Raw genomic sequence first — 20,170 nt, forward strand, 5'->3', positions numbered from 1 at the left:
GGCAGAGGCGGGGCCAGCAGTGTGGGGGGCGGGCGGCAGAGCCTGAGCCAGCAGGGCGGGGCAGGGAGGGCGGCAGAGCCTGAGCCAGCATGGCGGGGGAGCCCGGGAGAACTGGGGCTAGCAGTGCAGGGGAGCATGGCAGAAGCAGGAAGGCCGGCGGGTGGGGCTGCCTGGCAGCGGGGGAAGCCCAGCATAATCGGGGCCAGCAGCGTGGGGGAGCCCGGCGGTGCGGGGGCCTGCAGTGCCGGCCAGGGCGAGGAAACGCGGCGGCGGTGCAGACGGGAGGGGGCGGCCGGCGAGCCTGGTGGCGGCGGCGGCGGCAGCCCTGCCGGCGGGGCGAGCGAAAGCGGCGCTCGCGAAGCGCCGCCGCCGCGAGCGGAAGCGCCGCCGCCGCTCGCGAAGCGCCGCCGCCGCTCGCGGAAGCGCCGCCGCCGCGAGCGAAGCGCCGCCGCCGCGGGGCGGGCGCGGCGCTCGCGAGGCGCGGCGCTCGCGAGGCGCGGCGCAGGGCGAGCGAAAGCGGCAGCGGGGCGGGCGGCGAGCCCGGCGGCGGCAGCCCTGCCAGCCGGGCGAGCGAACGCGGCAGCGGGGCGGTGCTGACGGGAGAGGGGGGCCAGCGAGCCCGGCGGCGGCGGCAGCACCAGCCGGCCAGCCCCGCCGAGCCGTGGCGCTGAGCTGGGCCACCCGGCCCCGTCGGCAACCATGAGCGGGCCGAGCCTTCCTGGCCCCGCCCCGAGCCAGTAAAGCCCGCTATGCCGCGATCCTGTTACTAATTGGCCAATTTGTGAAAGCTGCGCACGGATTCTCGCGACGAACGAAAGTGCGGCTAATATTCGGGGTGCGGCTTATCTATTGACAAAGACAGCAACATTGTCGAGGCACCGGGGGTGCGGCTTATAATCCGTGCGGCTTGTATTCGTGAAACTACTGTAGTCTTTATTGTCCCACTCAGCTCATCACACTGATTCTTCTGCAGAGCCATAGCAGGGGGGACCTGCAGGTCTGCCTTCCTTCTCCCAGCTCCTGTCCAAACAACAGTTCTGCCTGCTCTGAAAGCTGCCCAGTGGAGAAGGACCTTGTAGTGCTGGTCAGCAGTGACTGAATATGAGCCAGATGGCCAAGAAGGCCAATGGCACCTGGCCTATACCAGGCATAGTATGGCCAGCAGGACCAGGGCTCTGACCATTTCCCTGTACTGGGCACTGGTGAGGCTCCACCTCAAATCCTAGGGTGGCCCCTTAGTCCAGGAAAGACACTGAGGCACTGGAGTGTGTCCAGTGAGGGGCAACAGAGCTGGGGAAGGGGCTGGAGCACCAGGAGCAGCTGGGAGTCCTCAGCCTGGAGAAAAGGAGGCTCGGACGGAGGCCCTTCTGGCTTTCCACAACTCCCTGACAGGAAGATGCAGTCAGGTCGGGGTCGGGCTCTGCTCCCAGGGAGCAAGGGACAGGATGAGAGGAAATGGCCTCAAGGTGTGGCAGGAGAAGTTTAGGATGGATATTGGGAAAATTTCTTCATGGAAGGGGTTGTCAGGCATTGTAGCAGACTCCAGGACACTGGTGGAGCCACCATCCCCTGAAATGTTCAAAAAATGTGTGGAGGACTTAAGGACATGGTTTGAAGGTGCTTTTGGGTTGATGATCCTGGAAGTCTTTTCCAACCTTAGTGATTCTCTGATTCTGAGGTTTCCTTCTGGCTATCTGCCCATCAAGTCATGCTCCAAATGGCTTTAGAATCAGTGAAAGTTCCTTGACTGTTACCACAGAAGTGTTCAGATGATTCAGGTCGTATCCCTAAAATATTGTGGTTATGAGTCCTTCCAGCTGAAATTCCTGGCCAGGCTCATAACTGTCACTGCAGCATCCTCTCCTCCACCCATGGCTAGCTCAGTGTCCCTCCCAGGTGCTGCAGAACCTGTTGTTCCTATGGCTCTAACCAGCCCAGCTACCCCCCTATTCCATGCCCAGGTTTGCCAGCTCCCCCTTCTTTTTCTCATTTCCACAAAAGTTGGTTGTGCTTCCAGTCTCATTCTTGCCCTTTTCCTCTGTCTCACTGGACATCCCTGCTGCAGTTAAATCTGCACTCACCTGTGTGCCCCCTGCTCTGCTTCCCTCTGGGCCTGCTCTCTCTGCATGCCTCTGGCCAGCCACATCCTCAGGTTACTGTGCTGGGGTCTCACTAATTGCTTGCATATCTGCCACCACCACTTCCATATTGCTCCTTAAATTGTGGTTTCTGAGTAGGAAAGGAGCTTTTTGTGCAGAGTTCCCAGATGGGTCCCTTCCCAAGCTGTATGTTCAAAAGCAGGTACTGTACTACCAAGTCTGGCAGTCCCAGACCTGAGAGCCTCTTCTCTGCTGTGCCTGTGCCTTTTCAGTAATATTCTCCAAGTTGTACTTAAAAATAAAATTTAAAAAATCCTGAATGAAGTAGTCCTCTTTGTGAGGAGGAGAAGGGAGAATCTACAGGCCAGCACACACAGATCCCAGTAAAGATGTGCTGTAACGATTTGGTATCTGTAGGAACCACAGCTTCTTGCTGTTCTAAAAAAGGAAAGGAAAAGCTGAAAATAGCATAATCCTAGGAAAATAGAACAATTGCTGTTGGTGAAGTATCTAAAATGAACCCACACTGGAAGCAAGTCAGCACTCCCAAAAGAAGAAAAACACATGGAGCTTGCTTGTGAAACTCTAAAATGCTGTGATTCTCCCAAAGGAACTCGAGGGCTAGATTTGGCACAGATGGTCTTATAGGTTGGCCTTGCTGGAGACCCCAGTGCCCCTGTTTCCCACAGGCCATTCACCAGTTAGAGTCCTGGGCCTGTTTCTGTTGAAGCTCAATCCAAGACCTGTCAGATCCATACATATTAAGCCAGGCTTTACTGAACTGGCATCCTACAGTGCCTGCTCCTCACTACTCCAGAGGAGAGCCCAGGAGCTTCTGTATTCATGACTGCCTTCCCCTGTACACATTCCTTAGCTGTTTCTTCCATTTCCCTTGTTAGTTGTTAAACCTAGACTTGACAGTGTCTGGTTCCATTTTGGAGAAGGTTGATATGAGTCAGGCAGGGGAGAACTCCCCAGCTCTGCCTGCCTGCCGTGCACTGCCTGTCACAGACTGATCCCTTGTCCCGTCCTTCCCGCAGTGGCTGAGGGACCCCGGGCCGCGCAATGAGAAGAGGACGCTGTTCTGTGACATGGTGTGTTTCCTGTTCATCACTCCGCTGGCGGCCATCTCGGGCTGGCTGTGTCTGCGTGGGGCCCAGGACCACTTGCAATTCAACAGTCGACTGGAGGCCATCGGACTCATAGCACTCACTATAGCACTTTTCACCATCTACGTCCTTTGGACACTGGTAAGTGCCAGCTGCCAGGGTCCTGCTCCTGCTCAAACAGTACTGGCTCACACCTTGTCTGTGCCACCTGCTATTTCCACCTCCCCGTGTGAGAACACTTTGGGCTCTTCCACTTGAATGTCCATTTAGTTACCTTCATGTGTAAGCTGTTAAAGTTGTTGCTGAGAATGGAAAACCACTTCCTGGTCATCTGCTATCCAGACTGTCACAGTGTACCCCAAGTGTCAGGTATCCAGCACAGGTGCTGGAGCTGGGGCTGAAGCTGGGGCTGGGTCAGGCAGTGGCCCCTCTGTGGTTCACGAAGAAACACAAACTAGGTACCTGGGCAGTGCAGGGGAAACGAAAAATATGGAACACATTTGACTCCTGAATAAGTTACCACCATGTCCCTCTGCTTTTGCTGCTCAGCACAGACTGGCTGTGCCCAGCTGGGGTGCATTCTGGCTTTGGGGATCTCTGGCCACAACTAAACAAACTCCCACTCAATATTTTTAAGGTGTGTGAAAGGAACTCTCTGGCCCTGGGGTGGCTTCTCTGATGCTGGGTTGTGTGATCAGCCACAAGTCAAGACTTGGTAGCCAGCCTGCCCTGGCCCACTGCTGCATGGGGGACACTGGGGATTGGCAGGAACCTGCACTTGAGCCAGTCTAGGTGTTGAACTGGTCCGTGCCGGTAGAGAGCTTCCTGCAGATGCCTTGTTTGGCATCTCTGGATGTGCTGAATTAGGGGGTGAGGAGCTTGTAGCTTGCTGAGAGCTGAGAAGAGCAGGACAGGGAATGTGGGTTTGGGTGTGGCACAAGCAGAGGCTCAGTGGGGCTGCCCGGCCCTTCCAAAGGGCTGCTGCACTCTCCAGGGGCTGCCTGGCCAGGGACTTCCCTCTGTTTCTCATTCACTTGCTGGGTGGACTTCTGGGTTTGGATCTTGATTTTGGCTCTGCTGTTCTAAGCCCGGTGTGTGCTCATGCCCTGTCAATGCCCTTTTCCAGCTGCTGTAGGGAAACACCATTTTGGGAGGGAAAGAAGTGCATTTGATGCATGAGAAGTAGTGGAATCCCAAAAAGCTGGCAGTCCTGCGGGCAATAGAATTTCCCCAGTCCATTTCCTTGTCATCTCGTGTTCCAGTTTCTCAGTTACCCTTCCCCTGGGGCTGGACACTCCTTACAACTCTCCCCCACAGACCAGGGAGCCAGGGCAGGATGAGCTGGGGCTGCAGCTGGGGATGAGACTGCCTGGGGGCAAAGCTGGAGCCACTCCTTGCATGGGAGCCATGGAGGAAAGTTTCCATGCTGGATGTTCCTGCATGAAACTTGTTTCCGTAGGAAGCCAAGCTAAAATTGGAAACCTTAAGTGTTTCCGTCTTCTCTATCTCAGGACTGGTGGGGAGGAGCTGGAAACCTGGAGGAAATGGAAAAATGTTTGTGCAGTAACAAGTCCTGACTAAAATGGCTCTAATTCTGCTGCGCTTCACTTTTCCTCAAGCAAAGGAGAACATTGGGTGAAGCCCCTTTATTCATATTCAGCTCATTCAACCCCAGGCTGTGCAGTACAAGGGGCCGATATGGGGGAGGAGGTTCATGGCTGTAACCAGTGTGAGAGTTATGAGAGAGGCTGTAACCAAGGCTGCAGCTCCTTTGTGAGGAACAGGAGCCTTCCTTGAGGTTTCCACCATTAGCTCCTCATTCTCTGAAAACTGGGAGATGAATTTGTCAGCAAACAGTCAGACTTATTGCTACCGTCACTCTGCAGCAGGAAGGAGGGGTGTGCACTGATCAATAAGCTCAATTACCTCAGTGGCACAGCTTCATTTCTCATAAGATACGTCACAGACCCATCCAGAAGTAATAGTTTTACTGAGTTTTCTGTGTCAGATGTACTTCCTGGTACATCCTAGTTGCCAGCTAAGTGCTTCCAGTAAGAAAGCCTGGTTTAGATCAGTGGCTGACTGGATTCGGTAGTTAAGTCGAGCTCAAAGCTCCCCTTGCAGGGCTGCTCTGAAATTGCAGGGCCAGCTCCTGCCTCTGCTGAGCTGCTCCAGGTCCTCCAGCCTTTACATCCTCCCCTGTTCTCCCTCTGGGTCTCCTAGGACATGTTGCCAGGAAAAAACGAGTCCAGCTGCTGTCCTGTTGTTGCAGACAAAGAAGGGGAGGTTTTTGTGCAGGATGAAGAAGCTCACCTGGGATCTGTGAGATGGGAGGAGGCTGGTTGGATTCAGACCCTTGTTTCGCTCACCCAGGGTGCTGGCTGCAGCTTGGGGCTGGGTGAAGAGGCAAGTCATAGTTCATCCCCCCCACATTTCACCAGTCCAGACCCAAACCCAGCTGAGCAAACCCTGTTCACTCTGCTGGTGCTTCCCAGAAGGCCTCTTTGGCTGTGCCCCACTCAGCGTGGTGTCACGAGGAAGGGATTGATGGCTTGTCAGAGGCTGGGAACATGGAGTACCCCAAACTGTGCCGGGGTCAGTGCTGTCTCCCTTGCCTCAGGATAAGGAGTCCCCGAGGCAGAGGGGTGCTGGCATCGGGTTGTCCCTGTGTGTGCCCTGGCATGAGTGGCAAGGTAGATGACAGCACTGCCTTCTCACCCGCCAGGTCTCGTTCCGCTACCACTGCCAGCTGTACTCGGAGTGGCGAAGGACCAACCAGAAAGTCCGCTTGATGATCCCAGCCTCGCGGAACCCTCACCCTGTGCCCCACTCCCTCCTCTCTGCCAAACTCATGAAGAAAACCGCGGATGAGACCACCGTGTGAGCCGTCCTGCGGCCAGCCAAGGTGGAGGGTCACGTGTCCCCAAAGGCCCAGGGAACGTGGCAGCTGTGAGGGCACTGGAAAACAGTCATCCCACCCAAAGGGATTCTGCGCTCAGCACGTGCTTTAGACCTTGGCAAAGAGACACATAATCAACATCTGTGTGTGAAATGGCCCAAAAGAGCCTGATGGCAGAAAATGCCTGTCTGCAGGGACACTTTCCTATAATGAAATACCATATGTGGAAAACATCTCCTTCTCTCTCTCTCTCTATATATATATATATATCTATATATAATATTATTTTTTAATGGCCATGCATATTGTGTTTCAATCCTTTTGTGTTGACGTTCTAAGCTTCAGGATAGAAGCTGGCAACCTGATCTCATTCAGAGGTTAAATCAATGCCTTTTTTCCAAATGAGTATATGAAGAACACTTTTCATCAACCATTCTTGAAAGTCCCCTTCTCCTTTGCACTAAATTGGTTTTGATATACTGCAGCAGCCTTCCTGTTACTCTTTGGTCTCTTTTGTGGTGTTCTGTCCTTTCTAGAAAGTTGAGTGTTTTTAATAATTATTATAATCCCAGAAGGAGTAAAATGACATAATACCGAATGGAGATATTTTGTATTGTAAAGTACTGTAATTTTGAGAATTTCAAAATCAGTTTCAGAATGAGAGAATCTTTTCCAGTGCAGACATGATCTCACAAAATGCTTTCCTTGAGATCCTGGCTCATTCCCAGGACTCAGATGCACTTAGTCCTTGGTCTGTCTGGCAAAGGTAGATGGAGGATCCAAGGGTGGGGAGAGATGGCTCCATACTAGCTAAACCCATTGCCTTTTGTTCTGAGAAGATTGAGAAAGGAGCTTTCCTGACCCCAGAAGGTGGGAGTTGGAGTCTCTGTTTGCTGATGTCCTTTCGCCACCTTGAGGCTGGACCTCCCGTAGCATCAGTTTCACTCGTACCTTAGGGGACAGGCCATGCCCTGCGGTGCTGGCAGGTGCTCTTGACTGTCTCTGTGCTTTACTTGCACATTCCAGAGGAGCTGCTGGGATTGGGTTCATCCCTGGTAGCGCTGCCTGCCTGTTGTGTCCTCTAGTGAAACCCCCTCAGTTTGCTGGTTCCCAGGCTCTGGGTCCCTTGTCCTGTGGGGCTGGTGTCCCTCTTCCTCCTCCTTTCACCTGCATTTCCAGCACATGCAGCTCTCGATGCCTTCTGTTTCAGAATGCCCCCTCTGCCAAGAGTCCCCTTGGTTTGGCTTTGGTCCTTGCCTTTGCCATGTCCTCACCCTGCCAGACAGTGCCCATGCCTGGTGCTGAGCTTTCCTGAGCCTCCCAAGTGGCATAGGCTGTGACGACGCTGGTGGTGACACTGCCTTGCCAGGTGCTCCAGATGTGTGTGTGCTCCATCTGCTTTACTGGAGCCTGGGCTCTGGCTCCATGGTGGTGAGGGTAGAGAGCGGGCAGGAGGCAGGCTCTGAGGGGCCTGTCCTTGCAGTGAGTGGTGGTGGTCATGCACTGTGTCCCTCTGTCCCTTTGCTGAAAGTGGGTCAGTGCAATGCCCTGTGAGATGGAGACCTGTAATTTCCTGAATTCAAAGCACCATGTGCACTTCTCCTCCTCCTCTCTAGCTGCAAAGCAGGATGTGTTTCCTTATGTGTTCCCTCACCCTGAGCTGGAAGTTGCTGGTGGCCTGAGCGGCAAGGACCAGTGTGCCATCATGCCCAACAGGATTGCTTTGGCCCTGGGCCCTGGTCTCTCTGCTCTCCTCTGTCTCCTCTCCCAGGGTTCTGGTGCAGCTTGAGGATACCCCAATACATCTTACAGCAGCCTCTCTGTGCCCTGAATTGTCTGCTCTGAATTGTCTCTCGTCCAAGCCTGAGGGGCTGGGTGTGACCGTGGGGTAAATGTCCTCTGCTACAGCCAGGCTGCACATCTCTGCTCCCCTCTCTTGGTCAGCCCCCTGACTGTCCCTTCCCTTCCCTTCTTCCACATACCTGTGGCTGTCTGCCCTTTTCTCAGTCATGCACTCATGCAGGGATTACTCTGCTCCTGGTACTCTTGGTGCAGCGACTGCTGCAGTCCCTGCTCCAGTTCCATCCCATTCTCACGCAGGCACTCCCCACTGTGCACACCCCTTCCATGGCAGCAGACTGCACCACTGCTCTGTGCCTTGTCCTGGGTGCCCCTTCCTTCATCCCCTTCCTAACAACCCCCTTGTCACCGGGACATCATCAGTGTAGAAAAATGAGGGAGGTGGTTTAACCTTCCCAGCCTCCCATGAGCTTGGTCCTGCAGTGCACCAAGTTCTGGTAGGTGATGAGCGATGCTCTCTCCCACAGCACGTCCTCAGGGTAAGGACTTCACAGAGCCAGTGGTCCAGTTAAGAAACCCACTGTCAATCTAAATATGCAACTGTGAAAGCCAGAAGCCCCTGGCTGGGGCAGTGGGGGCCCAGCCCCTGTGCTGCTGTGTGGCTGCGGCTGCACTCAGCATCCGTGGCTTTACTGTCATTGCCAATAATTGGAGTTGTTGCATGTGCCCCTGCAAGACCCAATAGTGACTCTTTGAGTCTTGTCCTCCTTCCCAGAGGAGTTGTTCAGCTCGTAGATGTGGGCAATTGGTGTCTGACCCACCACGTTCCAGTGCATTCTGGGGAAACGGGCTGTGCAATGATGTAAATAAAAGTGAGACAAACTTCGGGCTGTTGTGTTGTTATTGGAGGGGGCCAAGGCTGCAGAGCCCAGGCTGCCTCCCTGAAAGCACCCCAGTACTGCCTGCCTGGGGCAGCTGTCCTGGCCAGACCCCAGGGCTCCAGCACAAGGTTTCAAAATTGGACAAAACCCATGGTTTTTGTCATTTCTGGACAGTGTCTCTGTCAGTGTACAGAAGCATGCCTGGCATGGGCCAAGTAAGGCGATGATGTTTGGGCCAAGTCAAGAGTTCTTTGACCCCTGGTTGGGCCAGAGGTGTGTATGGGGCTGGATGGAGTGACCCTGGTGCTGCCACCCCACAGAGGGTCCTGATGCTGCCCCTATGAGTTGCCTGACCCAGGCCTGCCCACGGCCCTCCAGCCCAGCCCCTTGCTCCAGGGCTGGGGGAGATGCTGGACATGTCTGCAAGCCCATGAAGTCTGCTCTCACCTGAGCCTTGCTGGGGTCATGGTGGGCTGTGTCCAGCAGTGTCTGAGGTGTATCCCACTGTGCAAGAGCTGTGTCTAACTGTGTTTGTGCTGTGTCTAGGCTGTGTCTGAGCTGTGCCCAAGTGTGCAAGAGCTCCTGGCAGCTAGCTGCAGGTCAGGAGCCTTGCTCTGAGTGCTCACTACCAGCTGGCTCTGAGAGCCATCCAGGGCCAGCACCATGGCAGGGGCTGCAGGGCAAAGACTTGGGGTAGCCATCACTCTGTTCTGTGGGGCAATAAGGGGGCCCAACATCCCCTGCAGCCTTGGCCCTGGCCCTGGATCTGTGTTATAAATCTGGTCATGCCACACTTGCGGGGGGGGGGGTTAGAAATTGTGAAGCTGCCCATTTAAAGTGCCACTCAAAGCACTGCCACACCAATGTTGGATGCATTTCCAAGGTCCTAAATAAGGCTTTAGCCTTGAGCAAGACCTTGGATGAGTTTCCTGGCCAAGCTGTCAAATCAAGGATTTTCTGGCCTTGTTTATATTAAAAGAAAAAAAAAAGGTTTAAAAAAGAGAGTGCCCTGGTTGGTTCAGCCAGTCCTTTAAAATAACACTGTGATTCCACATAGCAATCTGATGGGGTGGGGAAGCAGCATCTGCAACAAAGAGAACAGCGTAAAAGGGATAGAAGTGCCAGAGAAAGGCCTCACCGTGGAAAAGGAGTTTCATGGGAAAACACAGTTTCACAGGAAGGGTGTTCAGTCACAGTTGCTTGGCTGAAGTGCCAAATCCAGGCAGGCTTTGTTTCATGCATGTCTGACAGACCAATGCTGAGAAGAGCATGTTCGTTGAGATGCCTCCACTGCCCACTGCTGCAACCTTTTTCCCTGGGAGCAGAAGGGTCCTAGGGGTCTGATCACACCTGCTGTGGACAAGGGCTCTGGGAGCTTGGGAGTTGCCCTGTGGCCTCCATGTCCAGGCACCGGCTGAGGAGGCAGCAGTCACTGCCATGATGTGTTGTCTGTGCCCACGCTGGGTATGGCCCCAGTTGTCTCTCCAAAACCACTCAGAGCCCATGTGGGTCCAGCCTTGCTCAAGGACCCTGGTGTTCCTTAAGCCTTCCTACCCATTGAGGCTCCAGCATGCAGAGATTTCTAGCACATGAGAGCTCAATTTAAAGTCCCCCGAGTCTTTCTGGTGCAATTCTACATGAAATTGTGTATTTATCACACAAATGCAGCAATTATGCAACTCAGCTCCCAGAGAGCTGATTTTTTAAAACGTAATTTTTGTGGGGCACATCAAAAAGAAAAACAAAGCACAAAATTTTCTCCCTCCAAACCATAAAGTTCCAGTGAAGAGGTTCCCAGACACCAGTCTGTTGAAAACCCCAACTTTTCTCCAGTCTGAGGAACTGAGCTGGCTTTCGGAAAGGAATTTATTCTTCTTGATTGAGGTAGGTGTCCCTAACTGCACAGCACAACTCTTTTGGGTTGTTTTGGATGACAAAGGACAGAAAATACAGTGCTAACAATCTGCCATCTCCACACACTCACCTTCTGCTGTGAACCTCTGTCATGGTGTAACCCCAGCTGACAACTAAACACCACACAGCCACTCAGTCACATACCACCCTCCAAGGCAAAGAAAAGAGGGAAAAAATCTTTTGATTTGAGCTAAAAACAGTTTAATAATTGAGACAAAGTAATGTGTAATAAAAGTAATGATAATAATAATTGTACTGAAAAAAATACAAACCCCAAGTGGAAAAAGTGATGCCCAATATAGTTGCTCACCACCCACTGATCTGTGCCCAGCCTGTCCCCAGCAGTGATTGGCCCCTCCCAGGCAGCTCCCCCAGTTTACACCCTGGTCAGGACGTTGTGTGGAATATCCTTCTGACAGTTTGGGTCAGCTGTCCCAGCCATGCTTCCCCCAGCTTCTTGTGCAGCTCCTCACTGGCAGAGCATGAGACACTGAGAAGTCCTTGGCTTGGGTAAACACCCCATGAGTGATAGTTTGATTGTTGCTATCAATATTATTCTCACCCTAAATCCCAAACCCAGCACTGTGCTGGCTACTGGGAAGAAAATTAACTCTACCCCAAGCAAAACCAGGACAGTCTCAGAGGCTCCTGCGCGTGGGGAGTGGGAAGTGCCTCACTGGAAGAGATCTCTGGGTTTCCCCAGTCTTGGTGTCACCACGGTGGAAGAGGCTGGGAGCAGATACCTGGGCTTGACCCAGTGCTGCAACTCTTTGCAGCTCCTGGAGTAGAGCAGGGAGGCCAATACTGTTGCCTGTGCCCAGATGCCACCACAACAATGACAACTGATGTGGCACTAAAGAAGGTCCAACCAGAAAAGTGTTAGGAGATGAAATCTAGGCTGGACCCAGGCAATATCCCCCCTTCACCTACATCCACCTTCTCCTCTCCTAAGAACAAGATTTAGCAGGATCCTGTGAGGTGGGACTTTGATGGGGTGAGATCAGAGAATGACAGATCTGTGGGAATTGCCTCTCCTGTGGATTTCAGACACAGCTCAGCATTGTGCTTTCCTTCCTGGGCTGCTCCTACTGCTGCCCCTGCACTGCTATCAGTGCTCTGCTGCAAGAAATGTGCTTGGTGCGTGTCAGGCAAGGAGAGGCTCTGGATGTGTGGGGAAGATAAGTGCTATCATGAATATCCAGCTATGTTTGGGGTTTTTTAACTTCCCCAGAGGCACTACTCCAGGACCCTGGGAGGAGCTGGACCCTGCTATATTTTCCATGGCCTCAGAGCAGTACAGAGCAGCTCTGCAGTGCCCTGGCACTCAATGGTGGTCCCTGCCATGGGACCACCAGGAACCAAGCTCCTCCCTGCACCAAGTCTCTGTGCTTCCCATGTCGCCTGCAGTCCCAGCTGAGGGGTGGGGGGATGAAGAAGGCTCTGTTGTGGTGTCCATCTCCATGAGCTGCCAGTCCTCCCCTTGGTGGCCTGGGGATCCATGTGAGGAGAAGCCAGCAGGATGCAGGACCCTCCCAGTTCCCAGCACCAAAACCCAAGGTGATGGCATTCACCTTTCCAGTCTCTCCCCTGCCCCCTCCGTGTTCCCTCCCTGTCAGGGGCACAGCTTGAGCCATGAGTCCATCCCCACCCAGAGCCATGGGCGCAGCCTCTCCCCAGCACACGAGGCCAGGCAGAAAGCAAAGATTAGGGCTTCACTCTCAGCATCAGCAAAAGTCACCTGCTTTTCTGTGAAGTCCAGGCAGATCTGGATGGCCCTGGGGAGGCAGGTAAGGTGCAGGGGGGTCCAGTCAGGATCACTGAAAGCATGGTACTGTCCAAACCACTGCCCCACGGCCCAGATCCCCTCCTGGGGTGTAAAATTGAGGACGCCCTTCCTCCTGACAGACTCCTGGGCCACTCCCACAGCCCACCAGTCCCCTGCCTCGGCCACCTCCACCTCCCAGCAGTGTCTCCCCACAGCAAAGCCCTGGCTGCCCAGCACACATGGCTCTGTGTCAAACCGCTCAGGATTGTTGGGCAGCAAGGTCCACTCTTCCCCCCGTCCCACCCCTCGCTGGTCACTGGCCAGAATGAGGAAGGGGTTGGCAGTGTCCGGGTCCAGAGTCACATCAGCTGGGGACAGAGGAGGAGAAGCTGCTCAGAACAGGCCACCCCAGGGCTGCATCCACCCCAGCAAGAGAAGGGACAGGGTGAGTTCCTTTTCCCTACAGTGGGAAAACCCACCTAGCTGGACTGTCCCTGGTTCCCTGATGCCCCAACCCTGTCCCTGCCCAGGGGCCTGCACGCATCCTGGCCAATGAGACCTCAGTTTCCTGGAGGAGGAGGCACCTGAGTGGGTGGGTGCACATCTGCAGTGCAGCCACCTGGACCTGAGCCTGGGTGCCTGGGGTGCTGTGAGAGGAGAACAGGCAGGTCAGGGCATGAACCAGTGCCAGCCACAGTAAACGTTACCCCAAGACCCAGAACCAATGGCCCCCAGTTCATGTCTCTTTCTATCAGCAGTGGAGGGGGCCAAGGATGTCAGCTCAGAAGCATTTGGTGCTGGAGCTAGGTCTACAGATAAGCACCAACAGTTCAGGTGGCAATGTTGCAGCCACCAAGTCCCAACCCATGAAAATCCTAGTCTGGGGACAAGCCCCAGTGCTTTGACCTTCAGTAGTTGTCCCACAACAGAAGCAGGATGCATTTTATCAGCAGAGGACAGTTCCCCCTCTTCCCTTCTGAAAACTCACCTCTTCCACTCATCTCCTTCACCTCATCCATCAGGGTCTCACTTTCTACTCTCTCCATCTTGGATGCCAGCATATCAACAATCAATCAACAGCACAGGATACAGGATTCACTGCTGAAAGTGAGAATTGCAAGACTCAAAGACTGCCTGAAGATGATAAAGCAGAGAAGGAATGATGAAAAGGTCACAGAATTCAGCACTTTTTATAAAGTCATTACTCACCTGCTCAGCCTGCAGGTTGGCTCCAGGAAAGCAGGTTTGGGATAGGTTGGAAGGTCTTCAGTCTGCTCCCCACTCCTGATCCTCTCATCCACTCATGGCTGGACTGAGCTTGTCCAGCACTTCCAGCTTGTTTGAGTGAGCAAGGCACAGTCCAGAGGGGCTGGATAGCCTGGAGAGCAGAGCTGGGAGTCTGTCTGGGTACCACCCCATTGAGCTTCCCCCTCCCCTCCTCTGGGCAGTGACCTCCCATGCCCTGTAGCTGCCAGCCCACATGGGACCTCATCCAACACTTGAATTTGGCAATTCCTCCTGTTCCTGCAGTGCCCAGTCCTGTTTGCATCCCAGAGTCTGCTACATGTCCCCTCCCTTGGCCCAGCTGCAGGTAAGTGATAAGAGCCCCTGAGTACTGGAGGAGTCTGTATCTCCCTGTGCAGGATTCTCAGAGCCCTCCTGGGCCACAGCACCACAGGCACCTCCAGCCCCTTGGACTGTGGGGGACACCACCTGGGGACACCAGCTGCAGAGCAGTGGCCATGCTCTGGGTGTCTAGGCTGTGAAAAGGGGACGTCTGGCTCCTGCCCTGACTGTTTGCCCAGTTTTGTTCTGCTGCATGGTTCATGGCGGAGATGTTTGCAGGGCATGTGTTACCTCGATTGCTCAACTGGTACATGGGGAACAGCTGGGTGCTAGGTTTTGCATCCCACCTCTCTGTTCTCCAGGCAGTTCTCCATGTGTGGAGGGATGACAGCCTTATTGCCAGTCATAGGGAACACAAGGCACTCCACTCTGCTTTCTCACATCACTCTGGAAGGCACCAGCTGAGCACAAATAAAGCAGGATGTAAAGGCAGCTGCTGCCAGGTGGCTTTGCAGACACCTGCGTGAACCCTCTGCCTGCCTGAAACCCCTGCCAGGAGCTTGGCTGCCTTGGCCAAGCTCACTCGCAGTTCCTTTTGCACCCTTTTGGCGTGTTATTACACTTCTTTCTGCTGTCTTTTGTTGTTGGGGGTAGGATTTTTCCTTTTGGATCTTTCTCTTTCTCCTATTTGTTGCTAAGAGACAAAAGCACCGATACTTAAGACAGACAAAAGACATGCCCAAGGAGAAGAGGGAGGAGGGCAGCTGGCTGCACTATGGCAGCTGAGGGGCATTCTCTTGGGAAGGGCAGAGATACCGAGAGATCTGGACTGGTTCTGTCTCTCTCGCTCTCGACATCAGAGGTGAGACAGGCTGCCGTCACTGTGGGGAGAATTCGCACCCACTGTGGGATGCTGTCTCCTGCTGCCTTTTCCTACCATGACTGAAACTCTGCTCATGAGAGCGGCTTTGCACTGGGACCTTACTAACACCCTGCCTCACTGGAAAGGACCCTCACCATCCAGCTGGGTGCTCAGGGGAAACCCCAGGATCCCGGAGCCCTGTCCCCCTCTGAGAGATCCTCTCCCCATCTCCCCACGGTGCTCGAGAGCCAGGCTGCCACTGCCCAGTCCTGCCGCTTCTCTGCCACTGCTGCGGTTTTCACTACACCGTAACCCAGCACCGCTGCGGGCCGGGACACGCCTGGGCTGCTGCTACAGCTGCGGAGTTTCTGTAGCAGGGACTTTGCTCATCCCTGCCTTCCCAGCTCGCTACTCAGAGGTTCCTGCTGCAGCTTCTTTTCCTATCCTCTTCTGAGGGTACCGGGACCGGCTGCCCGCGGAGGATAGCAAAGGAAGCCGCTCTCTCTTTCTCTCTCTCTCTCTCCCGCCATTGCCATGTGGAGAGGCGGCTCCGCTCGCACCACAGCGCCCCCTGCAGCCGCGGGGGAATCATCGCACCCGCCTTGCCCAGCCGGGAACCACCAGCGCCCCTGGCGGCTGTGCCCGGAACTGCACAAACAGGGAAAGTGCCTGCAGCCGAGAGAAGGCTGAGACTGACTGGCTCTGTGGTTCTGGCTGTCACTGGGTCTGTGGTTCTGGGTGTGACTGACTGGGTCTGTGGTTCTGGCTGTCACTGGGTCTGTGGCTCTGGCTGTGCCTGACTGGGTCTGGCTCTGGCTGTCACTGGGTCTGTGGTTCTGGCTCTGACTGACTGGGTCTGTGGCTCTGGCTGTCACTGGGTCTGAGGTTCTAGGTGTGACTGACTGGGTCTGTGGCTCTGGCTGTCACTGGGTCTGTGGTTCTAGGTGTGACTGACTGGGTCTGTGGCTCTGGCTGTGCCTGACTGGGTCTGGCTCTGGCTGTGACTGGGTCTGTGGCTCTGGCTGTCACTGTGTCTGTGGTTCTGGCTGTGCCTGGCTGGATCTCTGGTTCTGGCTGTGACTTTGTCTGTGGTTCTGTCACTGGGTCTGTGGTTCTGTTTGTTGTTCCTGCTCCTTCTGTCATTTGTCTTATACACATGTATATAGTAGTTATTCTTTTTCTCACATCTTGCCTGGACCTCCTTGATGCAAAGGTTAGAATAACTTGGAGGGAAGGGATTCGCATTTTTCCATTCCTAGGATGGAAGGATGGCTGGCAGGATGCTGCACCTGGCTGGGCTGAGCTCCATGGGCACTGCCTTTGCCTCTCTCAGGGCTGTGTATTTCCCCAAAGGAACCATCCTCAATGGCCTCACCTCTCAGCTGGGAATTGCTTTCAAGCAGTTTTTAACCTACTGCTGGGCTTTGCACCCTGGCACTGCCTCTGGATGTGAATCCAGGCTCTTTCACCTTCCTCTTTCCCAATGCCTCGGGGCTCATACCAGGGATATGCAAACTGCTGCCGGTCCAGGCAGCCCTGGAGAGTCTCTGCAGCATATGTGTGTCTGTGCACACTGCTAGAAGGCCTTGTCCAGAGCAAAAGCATTACCAAAACCCCCCAAATTACTCAGCAACTTTCATTTTAGAACAGAGGCAGGGCAGGAGGAAATGGGTTCCAGACTGGGACAGGGTGACATTTTGGCTTCTTTTTCAGGCAGGGAAAGACTTACAGTAATTTCATGACCATAAGGCACATCGGAGTATAAGGCGCAGCTCTGGGAGCCAGCAAATTTTACAACTTTGTGCATTATATAAGGCGCACTGGACTATAAGGCGCACAATTTTTTTTTCAACAAGGAGCTGCGCTGCGCGCAACAAAGTAACGAAATAGTAGCGTAATCGCACAATCGCAGGGTTTACTGGCAGGTGCTCAAATTGCAAACATTTTTCACAGATTGGCATAGCCTTTAAATGCAGCCCCAGGTGCCCTCCCCGTGCCGGGGGCCTCAGCACTCCCGCCTGCCCGCAGTGCCGGCTGGCGAGGCGCAGCTCAGAGCGGCCGCGGCTCGCGGCGGTCCAGGTTGCCTTGGGGCTGCTCGCGGTCCAGGTTGGCTTGGGGTGGCCGCGGCTCGCGCCAGGCTGGCAGTTTCCCCCCTCCCTCCCTGCGCAGCTCACACCGGGCCAGCAGTGGCGGCTTCCTCCATCTCTGCGCACTTAGCGCCGGTCTGGAGCCGGTGGCGGCAGCTCCCTCCCTCCTTCCCTGCACAGCTCGCACCGGGCCAGCGGCGGCGGCTTCATCCGTCCCCGTGCAATTCGCGCCGGGCTGGAACCAGCAGCTTCCTCCATCCCTGCGCGCTTAGCGCCGGTCTGGAGCCAGCGGTAGTTGCTCCCTCCCTGCCTCCCCGCGTGGTTAGCGCTGTGCCAGTGGTGGTGGCTCCCTCCTTCTCCACTTCTCCCCGGCCGGTGGCCGCCGCGCTGCTTCTCCCGCTTATCCCCGGCTGGCGGCCACCACGCCGCTTCTCCCCACGTTCCCTCCAGCCAGTGGCCGCGCGGCTTCTCCCCACTTTTCCCTAGCTGGCAGCTGCACAGCATCCCCCCGCCCGGCAGCCGCGCCATGTTCCGGCGTCCCCCCACTTGGCGACCGCACTGCTTCCCAGTTTCCCCTGCCCAGCGACCGCGGCTCCCGCAGTTTCCGGCTTCCCCCGTGCGGCCGCAGCTCCTGCGGGTCCCAGCTCAGCTCGCAGCTTGCACTTCCGGGTTGGCAATTTTCCAAACTTTGTCCATTATATAAGGCGCACCGGACTATAAGGCACACTTCTGGATTTGGACCAAAATTTTAGTCAAAAGGGTGCACCTTATAGTTGTGAAAGTACTGTAGCTGGGACCAGAGGGCCTCTCTGAGTTGCTGGGTGGTGGCAGAGCAGCTCCTCCTCCAGCCCATAGTGCAGGAAAGAGCTCAGAGTCTCCAGCTATGTGGCATTTTTTGGCAATCTGCAGATGGAAATCACCTTCTGGCATCTGCCAGAACTGCCCATGGTTTCCACCCATTGTTAGCAAATTGAAATGAAGTCAGTGGAAGAGCAGAGCAGGGTTAGGTCCTGTCCTAGCTGGGCTTTGGATTAGTCTTTTGGGTATTTTGCTTCCCCTGGTCCAAGGCCACTTCCTGCTCTCTTTGAGGTGCATGGAACGAGTCCTGGTTTGGTCAGGGCTTCTCCTTTCTCATTCTGCACCTCTTAGTCTCTTTTTTAATGCTGGATGAAAAAGCCAGAGCCTTTGCTTTCCCCTGGGAAATCCTCACAACCTTTTATACTAGTCTGGTACTTTGTGCATTTACTCAACACCAGGCTGAAGACGGAAAATCAATTTCAACCTTTGGCATCTGAGGTTCTTCACTAGGCTTTACAAAAAGGAGCTGGATTCAGCAATGACTCCCTTTAAAAGTGAATTCTGCCTTTGTTTTAATAATCTTCCCTTGGTTTTCCTCCCTTTTGCCCTTACCCTCTCCATCTCCAAGTGGTGCTCCAGTGAAGAGGATGCTCCCTGTTCCCAGCTCCTCTACTCTTTGCTGGCTTTTGTCATTTACAGTTTAGTTTTCCAAATTCATCAGCAGCACTAGGTAAGAATCCCCTGGATCCTGCTGATCTCTCTGGCACAGCTTCCAGCCCGAGTATCTTCCTGGCTGCCAGTGCAGCAGCTCCCTGTGAACAGGACAGCTCAGAGCAGGATCAGACCATTTTCATAGACCTTTTCCACTTCTGGGAGCACCAGCATCCCTCTAGCCATAGTAGCACAGGAGTTGGACCAACCTCACTGAACCTGGGGGAGGATTAGATGATGTCAAAGAATTTATTCAAATTTGCAGTCATTTCCCTCCCTGCTTTTCATGTTTCCTGCACATTCCTGTTTATTATGCTGTGCTGAGGGTGTGTTGGACCTTTTGGAAAACCAGATCAATAAAGGAAAAAATTTCAGTTTGAAATTCAGAACAAACTTAGCCTGGGCTCTTTTGTATTGTTGACCTGAAGCAGCTTCTGCAAGGCAGCCCTGGCAAAGAATGTAGCAGAGCACTTAACTCAAAAGAGATCTTGTCAAAAATGTTAATTTGCTTTTGTTTCCCTTCAACCAGAATAATTTTCTCAGTGAGCTGAGTGGCCAGTTTATTATAAGCCCTTTTCTTTTGAATTTTCAAAGATGCTAAGAGTACCTGAGATGTTTCTACTTTTTTAATAGATCTTTACAAAGGATGAGAAGAGATAAGGATATTTGAATTTTATTTGTAGCCAAGTTGTCACTTGCTCCAGCCAATCTCCCAGGAACCTTCCAGTCACTTCCATCATTCCTTGTCTTGCTTTTTGCCTGTCCTGAGCTGAATGGGGACCACCTGTGTCCTTGAGAACCAGGGGTTTGAAGAACTCTCCTGGTAGCGCAGGACAGCGAAGCACAGGGAGGGGTGGTGGCCTGCCCCCAACCCACTGCCCATGCTGCAGGGTAGGGTCCCTCTCCCAGCTCCCCTCAGCGCCTCTTCTCCCTGTCATGGGGATGCTGCCAGCACGATGACCTGGTGTCTCAGTTTTGGAGACAAATTTCAGGAGGAAACACCCTAGAATTAGCATTTTCTCTAGAGGGAAAGGGCTTAAAAAACTCCCTTTTCTTCTGCCAATGAGTGAAATGGATACCAGGGGATGAAGGTGAAAAAAAAGTAAAACTGTTTATTAACAAAGCAAAATACCCTCAAAGCCCAGGAAAAAAAAAAAGAAGATTAAACCTTACCCATCCCCAACCCACTGAGAGGCAAAGAGAGCAGCTGTCCTTCTTTGTCTCTGGGAAGGGGGTAGAAAAGGGTTCACCAAGTGGCTGGGAACCTGTTGGATTTCTGGCATGAGTCTCCTCCTCACAGCAGGCAAGGTTGGTGGACTTTAATGTCCCTTCTTTCACTGGGGTACAGACTGACCAGGGCTGCCTCTGTGGGTTCCTCAGGCCAAAGAAAAAAACAAACCAAAACAGTTCAAATTTTAAAAACAACAAAAAGCTGCTGACAGGATTTCATGGTGAAAAGCCTCCAGGCCAGGGGAAGAAAAAAAAACCAAAAAAAACCCCAGAACAAACAAACAAAACAAAAACAAAACCTAAAAACAACAAACAAACAACAGAGAGAATGAGAGACTGAACAGAGCCTGTGCCTGGAGCTTCCAGGCTCTGTCCCTGCCCCCTCCTTCATCTTAAAGGTACTGCAGACATTTCGGGGCATAAAGCAGATGATTAGGCAATAAGGGTAT

At 53.8% G+C, this 20,170-nt stretch overlaps 2 protein-coding genes across 6 annotated transcripts in view; one reads left to right on the forward strand and one right to left on the reverse strand.

The window, feature by feature from the left end:
- MARCHF2 (membrane associated ring-CH-type finger 2) overlaps positions 1-8,790 on the forward strand; it is a 34,400-nt gene extending 25,610 nt beyond the window's left edge. For all 3 annotated transcript variants that reach the window (XM_033082046.2, XM_033082047.2, XM_033082045.2), the window contains 2 exons: positions 3,140-3,349; positions 5,934-8,790. In XM_033082046.2, coding sequence (XP_032937937.1) covers positions 3,140-3,349; positions 5,934-6,092 — 369 coding nt within the window. In that variant the 3' untranslated portion in view covers positions 6,093-8,790. The remainder of the gene's footprint in view (positions 1-3,139; positions 3,350-5,933) is intronic.
- Positions 8,791-10,628: 1,838 nt separating this feature from the next.
- On the reverse strand, positions 10,629-15,351 carry LOC117008231 (thaicobrin-like). Of its 3 annotated transcripts, XM_033081908.1 has the most exons (4): positions 14,325-15,350; positions 13,677-13,845; positions 13,456-13,568; positions 10,629-12,835 (listed from the first exon to the last, which is right to left on the reverse strand). In XM_033081908.1, the coding sequence occupies exons 3-4, from the start codon at positions 13,526-13,528 to the stop codon at positions 12,315-12,317; spliced, it is 594 nt and encodes a 197-aa protein (XP_032937799.1). In that variant the 5' UTR covers positions 13,529-13,568; positions 13,677-13,845; positions 14,325-15,350; the 3' UTR covers positions 10,629-12,314. The 3 variants fall into 3 exon arrangements, with proteins under 3 accessions (XP_032937799.1, XP_032937800.1, XP_032937798.1); XM_033081909.1 differs by having other exon boundaries at positions 13,456-13,565; positions 13,677-15,351; XM_033081907.1 differs by having other exon boundaries at positions 13,677-15,350.
- Positions 15,352-20,170: the final 4,819 nt, after the last annotated feature.

The sequence above is a fragment of the Catharus ustulatus genome, chromosome 29, assembly GCF_009819885.2.
Source record: "Catharus ustulatus isolate bCatUst1 chromosome 29, bCatUst1.pri.v2, whole genome shotgun sequence".
NCBI classification, from domain to species: Eukaryota; Metazoa; Chordata; class Aves; order Passeriformes; family Turdidae; genus Catharus; species Catharus ustulatus.

What these genes read in the sequence shown, in the direction of transcription:
- LOC117008231 (XM_033081909.1), bottom strand. Translation starts at nt 13,528, where the DNA reads ATGCTGGCATCCAAGATGGAGAGAGTAGAAAGTGAGACCCTGATGGAT. An exon ending in GAAGGAGATGAGTGGAAGAG is followed by an intron (nt 12,836 to 13,455) that starts GTGAGTTTTCAG and finishes CTCTGTCCCCAG; the next exon opens with CTGATGTGACTCTGGACCCG.